General features: G+C 46.1%; 1 protein-coding gene across 2 annotated transcripts in view; it reads right to left on the minus strand.

The window, feature by feature from the left end:
• LOC134449338 (mannosyl-oligosaccharide 1,2-alpha-mannosidase IA) overlaps window positions 1-10,000 on the minus strand; it is a 328,401-nt gene that overhangs the window by 23,197 nt on the left and 295,204 nt on the right. The window contains exons 6-7 of one of the 2 annotated variants that reach the window (XM_063199224.1): window positions 1,092-1,218; window positions 592-685 (exon numbers count right to left, since the gene is read on the minus strand). In XM_063199224.1, the coding sequence (XP_063055294.1) occupies window positions 592-685; window positions 1,092-1,218 (221 nt within the window). The remainder of the gene's footprint in view (window positions 1-591; window positions 686-1,091; window positions 1,219-10,000) is intronic. The other variant, XM_063199225.1, reaches the window with a different exon arrangement.

Raw genomic sequence — 10,000 nt, forward strand, 5'->3', positions numbered from 1 at the left:
ATCCAGGCAAAGATACAATATGGCAATCAAACTTTAGAATCTCCTTGTTAATTTTTCTTGGTTACACTCTACTTTCTACTCCTCCACTATTACTACCTGTCCATAAAATCAAATATTTTTGTCTATAATGCAGAATGTGTTCAGGTTAGTGTCTATATCATGTTGCGAGCTTCTTGTGTGTGTAAGTGTGTTATCACAAACTTCCTTTCTTGTACTGTTAAGTGTGTGTATTCACATTGTTCACATGTCTGTGAACTCATGTTGTTCACCTTCTTTGCATGTTGTTCACATATTTTGTGTGTGAATGCATAGCCGGTCTACAAACAGCCACCCCACTTGCTATTCGACCCATGCCTGCAGTTCACCTTGGGGGCGCTGTCGAGCGAGTGTATCCCATTCATTCTAGAGAGTCTGTGTTGCTCCATAGGCGCCCCTAGAGTGCAGTACCACCCGGAAAAGTTGTGAGTGAACGCTCTCGTCATATCCATAGAACATCTCTGGTAAATGTACATTGATGTTGCTAACTTCTCATGTGTGTAAGTGTGTGCGTTGTTCACATCTTACACTATGTGTGTGTGTATGGGTACTCACGTTGGACCCAGTTCCCACTGACGGGGCTGAGGAAGTTGGGGTAGAGTCCATGCGGCTTCTCAATCTTGTTCAGAACCTTCCGGATATTCATCACCTATGGCAACCACAACGGCAACGATTACAACAGTACAGCCTCCTGAATAGCAGATCTTAGCTAAGCATTTTCATTACACTACACTGTGAAATGCCATTTCCAAAACGCTATATCCATTTTCAAAAGTATTAAAAATCAAGGGTTTTATTGTCTGTTAGTATCGTTGAAATCAGTGTTTTAAAGTTTGAATTTGTTATGGATATATAAGATAACATCCTCCCATTTTCCTGATGCTACCTTAAAATCTAATTTGAAAAAAAAAACATTAAAATGACGAAATTAAATAGAACGGCTTTTAAAATGCTTTGGAACATACAAAGTATTTCCACTATAAGTGAGCATGTAAAACTTTGATGAACATAAGAACAATCACAACATTAGGCGTTTATCAGTAGTGCTGTGTTACCTTCTCTGTGTAGATGGGGTTGCGTGCGAGCTCGGTCAGGTGTACGAACTCCAGGTGCAGTGTTCCGAACTCAGCCAGGATGCTGCTCCCCGCCGAGGCCCAGCCCCAACTCCAACTGGTGCCACTGCAACAAGAGCCACACCATACAACGTGAACACCTGCGGCCGGTAATGTAACACATACCAAGAACCAAACCAATAGCCGATGAACACCTGAAACAGGTAGTGAATATGGCCACACCACACAAAGTGTAACCACACTTATTTATGGAACAAGAAGCAGACAAATATGATGTGAACACCTGAGACAGGTTTACACATATCAACACGAGGTCCAGCCTCAACTCCAGCTGGACAAGAACAAGAACCATGAACACCTGGGCAGAGCATCTGCAGAGCCCGCTTCTGCAACCTGCCCGTCTGCGCACTACTCTGACTTCTGCTTGTGAACCTGGACCCACTTAACTTCTCTTTGCTGTTCTGCCACAGTGAACTTGACCTGCCTTCCGTCGTTGCAGTTATGAATTCTGCCCTGCTCTTGTCTGTGCTGCTGCCTCCATTCACCTGCCCAGTTCCTCTGCCCTCCTGGTGTGTGTGTGTGTGTGTGTGTGTGTGTGTGTGTGTGTGTGTGTGTGTGTGTGTGTGTGTGTGTGTGTGTGTGTGTGTGTGTGTGTGTGTGTGTGTGTGTGTGTGTGTGTGCGTGTGTGTGTCTGTTCCCCCAGGACTTCCAGACCCTTGACATGTAAGCCGAGGCTCTTCAACACCACCACGATCTCTGCCACTTGGGCACACACTCACACTCCTTTCCCACCAACCCTTCAATAAACTGAAAAGAAACGTGACGCATTTGAGGTCTTCTTCTGTCTTGCCTGTGACAACCATATGAAGTGAACTGTGTATGCAGTATACTGTATATTGCAGACAATCCACACCATATTTACTGTATGCAACCAAGCCAAACAGAATGCAGTATCTGCATAAAGACCCACACCATATGCTGTGAACAACTTACTATACAAAGTACATCGACAAGACTAAAAAAGGCAACAGAAACAAGTCCATGCTCCATGAAAATTCAGATTTTTTGAATTAATGCAAGCAGGATATATGTAAACAACACAATAGATACAAGGCAGCTGTCATGTTTGTTTTTTTTTTTTGTGGCGTCGATGTAATCAGGTCAGAGAGGTCACTGTGCTTGTTTGAGATACACGTCTGAGGCGTGACTCCAGCTAAATCATTGACATCAGTGAAAATCAAAACACTGCAGCACAATGCCTTTCTGATAGGCACATCAAAGGCGAAGGCATACATACAAACAATACACAATAGGAACCAGAGAGGACAGCTTGAACATCAAAGGAAAGGACAAACAAAAGCAACGCGGAGGTAACAGTTTGAATGCTTTTCTATGTACAGTATGCACTCTACCACACTGACATATGGAAAACAAGTCATAAACACACGGTAAAAACAGGACAGCACAGCATTCTGCATGAGCACCATGTCTCGGACGCGGAATTTACAGTAGGAAGTGGATTTGTTCTATTCTTTGCTAACGAAAATGAGTGTATTCCGCACTGAATATCCTGCAAGGCAGATTGTTGATTTTCTGCCTCTCTGACCCTGGAGGACTGACTAGAAAAAACTTCAACTCAAGGGCGAAAATCTGCTTCGTCACCTGCGGATTTACAAATGTTCTATTACGACACCGTTGTCAACATTCAAATCAGATTCATTATCGAATTCTAGGAGAGCAAAGAGCAAGAGCTCGTCTTCTATCCATTTTACAGAGAAGACACAACACCATAAATGACTTTTGCGAGTGACAGCTCAGCCATTACAACGTTGCCTGGTCACTGCTAAAAATTCTACTGACAGCATTCGAATCAGCGCACTGGATCCAAGCTTGGTCTGATCGCTACAGGAAAATCAGCTGGAGATGAAACACTGATTTCAGCAAAAATCCGTGTCCAGTGTGATCATGGCCTTAGTCATTAGCTATACAATAGAAAACACTTTTAGCTGCAAGAGATGAAGATAGTGAATGCGATCTTGACACAAGGCACATTGCACGCCAGCATGATACACAACATGACTTATACACTGATACTGTATTAAGGGCATCCATTATACAACACAGCACAAGACGGAGAGTACACAATGAAACAAGGAGACTGATGGAGTTTTTGCCAAAAGACATGTCATGTAAAGATTGTGAACCTTGTGTACTCGTCAACTACAGAAAATATGTAACCAAACCATATGTCAGGGTATGTATCGTACATACAGTACTCTGTCCACAACTTTTTATTTACCATCTTCCTTTTTCATACACAACAGGAAGCTCAGACACTCTGATAAAGAAACAGCACGCATGAGCCAGACCTCAGAAACCAAACGGCAACAACTCGATACTCTCTGCTGTGTTGCTGAAGTCAACAGGGTCAAACATCTTTTGCTCATACACATCAGAAAGCATGTGCGCGGAGACACACAAACACAAGTCTACACACACATACTGTATATATGTGCACGGAGGCACGCACACATTCACACACGCACGGACACACCCACACCCACACCCACACACACACTCACCAGGTACCGTATGAGCATCAACACAACCTCCAGACGTGCACCTCAGCAGTGTGTAAGCCCAGTGGAGCTGAGATGATCCATGAAGCATGAACCTCTCAAATCCCTATCAACAGGAGCATTCACACACGCACACACACACACACGCACACACACACACACACACACACACACACACACACACACACACACACACACACACACACACACACACACACACACACACACACACACACACACACACACACACACACAGGGCTAAGCCATAGCAACATGCGAATGTACAGGAGCTGATCCACGGAGCGTGAACTCAATTTCCCTCCAACATGCTACGTCACACACACACACACACATAGACACACACACACAGACACCCGTCACCCCGGAGGCGCTAAATCCACCGACCATGAATGCCTCCCTCCAGGACACTACAAGAGCAATAGCAGGAGCCAAATCAATTACACACACACACACACACACACACACACACACACACACACACACGCACACGCACACAAACACACACACACACACACACACACACACACACCAAGGTGAACAGATTGGAAGACAACAGACAGGTCTGTAACGCCACTGCCACCAGGCAACTTCTGGCAAACACCGTGTGGGACTGTGAATTGCTCTCCCCAACACTCAACATGCACACACGCACACACGCACACACACACACACACACACACACACACACACACACACACACACACACACACACACACACACACACACACACACACACACACACACACACACACACACCACTGGCTAAAAGCAACAGGAGATGACTGAGCTACATGCCATGAATCACACACAGCACCCCAGAACACTCAGAGGCATACGCACATGCTAACACACACACACACACACACACACACACACATATACACACACACAAGAGGACATTCACGGACCACCGCTTACTTGTCATCTAACAGCTTGAAACAATCCTCTGCACAGCCCCTCATAACACTCCACTCCACACCAATGATATAAGCACACACACACAGGCAGACATGCTCGCACGCACACACCCACACACACACACACACACACACACACACACACACACACACACACACACACACACACACACACACACACACACACACACACACACACACACACACACGCATGCAAGGACACGCACAAACGCACGCAAGCAAGCAGACACGTGAGCACGCACACATGTAGGCAAGCACGCACGCACGCACGGACACACACACACACACAAACACACACACACAGACGCCTCGCCTCTCCACTCCACTCCAATAACACAACACCTCATCAAGGAACATACTGTGCCGCCCCACTCCAATGCCTCCATCATGCTGTCACATGCCTGTCTGCTCTGTTGGCCTGTCTTGACATCACATGAGGTGGGCTGAGACACACACACACACACACACACACACACACACACACACACACACACACACACACACACACACACACACACACACACACACACACACACACACACACACACACACACACACACACACACACACACACACACACACACACACACACACGTCTTCTCATCACACAAGGTGGCCTAAGACACTGGAGAGGAGGTTCCTTCAGGTAGTCAGCTGTTGCCACAGTGCAGGACTTGTTGGGAATGGATGATGAGTCTATGACAGCCCAACAGAATTGGTGCTTTCACCACATCAGTCAACAAGTAAATGCATGCAACGCTACAAATGATCAAAACAAAAAACACAATTTGTTGAATTCAATTGAATGACAGGCATTGCAGATATTTTTTCTTCCTTGTCAGAGATCATTTCTGTTAACATGCTAATCTTCTGAATGGGTAATTAAAAAAAACACACATTCCAAAAACATGGCAGTACAGTTTGTCTTTAAAGCTCGAAAAAGCACAGTTTCTTGTCACTTACTTTTGACAATCCGTTGTGGTTTAAGTACTGAAAGCCATCACTTCCTGACTCTGTCTGTCCTTGACTAGCTCGAGCATAATTTTGAAAGCTCAACTGGGATACTCCAACTCCCACTGTCATTGTGACACAGCACACTCCACAGCACACAGTGCTCACTGTACATGCCTCCAATGCAGCCCCCAATGGCGCCTCAAGGGAGCAGTGGGGCAGAACGCTACCATACCCGGTACCTCAGTAACGGAGGAGGATGGGAGGAGGTTGAGCACTGGTTAATTACTCTCCACAGCAACCTGGCGGGTCGGGAGTCGACCTGGCAACCTATGGGATACAAGTCTGATGCCCTAACCGCTTACCCATGACTGCCAATCACTGCAGTCCTGAACAAATCTCCTGTCTCTAACGCACATGAATTTGACCAAGTGAAGTGAAGGTTACCATTCATTCCCATGAGGGAAGAGAAGTGGGACGAAGGGAAGCGAGCAGGCGCGAATCAAACCGCAAATATTTGGCCAAGTCTAACATTGTACAGTTAGGGCCAGAAATATTTGGACAGCAACACAATTATCATCCTTTTTCACCCTATACCCCACCACAATGGATTTGAAATAAAACAAACAAACTGTGCATTAACTGTAGACTCTTAACGTTAATGTGAAGGTGTTAACATCCATATCGCATTAACAGGATTGAAATAGCAACGTTTTTTGTCTGTGTTGCCCACTTTTTAAGGGATCAAAAGTAATTGGACAGTAGGCTACTCAGCTATTCTCCAGTCAGATGTGTGTTATTCCCTTACTACACCATCACCAAGATGTCAATACAAGGTCTTAGAGTTCATTTGAAGTGTTTCATTTGCATTTTTACATATTTTTACGGAATGTCCATGAGATCCGAAGTCCACCTGTCACCATCAGTGATGCAAGCCATCATAAGGTTGAAAAAAATCAAAACAAAACCCATTTGTGAGATGGGGAAACATTGAATATGATTAATTCAAGAGTTCAGAATGTTGGAAAAAAGAAATACCAGAGCAACACCAAATTACCTGGAATATATGGAAGACTAATGCTCTGGATGACAGACACTATTCTGTATCTGGTGAACAAAAAGCCATCTCCCAACAGTTGCCCGGATGTAGAACAGTGTCCAGGTGAACGGTGGATACATGTCCAAGGCAACAATCAAGAAAAAGTTGAAGACCATTCAGGAACACTTCACCAAAGGAAATACAGAGGGCTCACTAAAAGATGTAAATAATTGATTGCATCAGAAATAGCAATACCAGATTTGGCTTTGCCAAACAACGTCTTAAAAATACTGTATAGGTCTTGAGCTACATCCTATGGACAGAGGAGACAAAAATCATCTTGTACAAGGGTAATGGGAAGAAAAGAGTATAGAGAAGGAAAGAAACTGTTCATGATTCAAAGCATACCACCCAATCAGTGAATCATGGTGGTGGTAGTGTCATGGTGTGGGCATGCATTTCTGTCAATACTATTTTCCCCTTGTATTTATTGATGATGAGGACTACCGACAAAAGCCACAGGATGAATTCTGAAGATGTTCAGGCTATATTATCATGTCATATTAAAACGAATGGTTCTGAACTCATTGGACAATGCTTCACAGTGCAGATGGACAATGACCCATAGCTTCATGTGAAAGCCATTAAGCCATTTCTACCCCAAAAACGTAGAATATTATTCAATGGCCCAGTCAATCACCTCACCTGAGTACGATTACGCAAGTATTTCACTTGCTGGAGGCAAAACTGAAGGGAAAATATCCTAAGAATAAGCAGGACCTGAAGACTGTTGTAATAGAGAGCTCACTATAGCATCACCAGGGATAAAACCCAGTGTCTATTGATGTCTATGGATTGCAAATTACAGTCTGTAACTAATGGGAAAGTATTTGCAACCAAATAATTAAAAATGGAAAGTTTGTTGTATAAATATTAGACTGTCCAATTACTTTTGATCCCTTAAAAGTTGGGTGGCACTGATAGAAAATGTCATAATTCCTTCACAGTTCACTCGATTTGGACGCAAACACCCCCATATTAAAGCTGAAAGTCTGCTGTTAATGTACATCTCGTTTGTTTCATTTCAAACCCATTGGGATGGTGTACAGCACCAAAAAGATGAAAACTGTGCAGATGTCCAAATATTTATGGCCCTAACTGTACATCTGCCAAGATGCCTGTCATACGTAGGGCTGTTTGGCAGGAACATGCTGCAGTTGCCACTGCGATCCATCAGTCAGGGATACAGGCAGGAGAAGGCCCAACTGGTACTGGAGCTGAGGGAGTCCACCAACCAACTGGTGAGAGCAGCTGGCTCCCAGGTAAGAACAGGGAGGAAGTGGAAAGCCCAGGAGGAGGTGGACTTGGCAGTCAGCAGGCTGAAACATCGCAAGGTGGTGGGCAGAGTCCAGGAGAGTCGTGCAGGGCTGGGAAAAGGCGAGACTACCCTCTTCTGGTCGAAGGCCTCGAAGGAACAGCGGAGAGCCATGGTGGTGGCAGAAGTGGACAGGGCAGAGAAAGACCGTCTGCACGTCAAGGCTGTGTCGCAGAGCCAGTATAGGTGGAGGCATGATTTGGTGTTGAGGAAGCTGGCAGAGGTGACAGAGGCGTGCACACAGGAGGCTAACAGCAGACCTCCTACACCAGTGAGACTGCCTATCCTCTTTGCAAGAGCCGGGGACAACCCCAAACCTGCCCACCGCACATTACCAAGTTTCCTCTAACCTGGCAGTGAGTGGAACATGAGGGTCGACCTGGGCAGACAACTCCAGTTTCCCAGAGAGATTGTGGAGACATCAATTCGGCCAGACCTGATCCTGTGGTCAGTCCCACACAAGACCATCCTGCTGGTGGAGCTCACCGTCCCATGGGAGCAGGGCATGGAGGCTGCAAATGAGCGCAAGCACGCCAAGTACTCAGACCTGGCAGCTGAATGCAGAGAGGCTGGCTGGAAAGCCATCACGTTCCCCATTGAGATGGGCTGCAGGGGATTTGTCGGGTCCTCACTGATTCGCCTGCTCCGTGACCTCGGATGCTCTGGAGCTGGACGGCGCAAAGCGATCAGGGAATTGGCGGAAGAAGCAGAGAAGGGTAGCTTTTGGCTGTGGCTAAGGAGGAGAGACAAGGGGTGAGGGTTTAACACCTAGGGCATCAGCAGGGGATGGCAGGGAGAGATCCCTGCCATCGCTCCGCCACCAGTCGATGTCCTGGGGTTAAAGGAGCGAAACATCAATGACTGGTGGTCCCCAGCTGATGACCCGCCCAAGCCCAGGGGTGTACAAGGCACACTTGCGTAAAGGCACTGGAGGAGGTGCGTCAGGCAGCAATGCCCAGCAGGTACAACACCAGCCTGTATTTTCAATGCAAATGAGGAGCTAATTTCGCCTATGGCAGCGAATAAAAAATCAGAAACATAAATGTTTCAAACGATTTGATTCGCTGCTATGATCTGTTGACCGTTGAGTTGTCAGAATGGAACAATGAATTTCGCCTCTCTTTGCTTCACTCAGCTTGACTGCGTATGTCCCTGGTGTAAGAGCTCTTTGGTTTATTTGTTTCCTCAGAGCGCCGGCACAGAGGGGCTCCACCACCGAGAAAAACAACAACAAGAACAACAAGAACAACAAACTAAAGCATCAACAACAGAAGGTTTCCCAACACAATGTGCCTGAGGCGGACCAATCAATACACCTGCAATCTACCAACAGCCACAACCTGTGTGTGTGTATGTGTGTGTGTGTGTGTTCACCCACTAAACAAACACACACACACGCACACGCACACACACACACACACACACACACACACACACACACACACACACACACACACACACACACACACACACACACACACACACACACAAGCGCGCGCGCACACGCACACACACACGCACATGCACACAAACACACACACACGCACACGCCACAGAATTCATAGCAAAAAGCTGTCAAGGTCCTAAAAAGAAAGTGAGTTTGGAACTACTATATCCTCCTATTTGGAGAAATGTTCTTCTCTTGCCTGGAAAATGGCCTCTTTGCACTTGAAATACACCATGCATTCATCAAAAACACTCTCAAAATGAACAAGCGAATACGTTTGACTGAATGTGTGCGTAATGGAGGCTCTGTGTGTGTGTGTGTGTGTGTGTGTGTGTGTGTGTGTGTGTGTGTGTGTGTGTGTGTGTGTGTGTGTGTGTGTGTGTGTGTGTGTGTGTGTGTGTGTGGAGGTTGTGTTGGAGGTTGTGTCTGGATGTTGTGTTGTGTTGATGCTCATACGGTACCTGCTGAGTGTGTGTGTGTGTGTGTGTGTGTGTGCAGGCCCGCCGACAGGAGGGGGGACAAAAGGGCTTTGACGTTGGGA

Source organism: Engraulis encrasicolus, chromosome 5, assembly GCF_034702125.1.
Source record: "Engraulis encrasicolus isolate BLACKSEA-1 chromosome 5, IST_EnEncr_1.0, whole genome shotgun sequence".
NCBI lineage: Eukaryota > Metazoa > Chordata > Actinopteri > Clupeiformes > Engraulidae > Engraulis > Engraulis encrasicolus.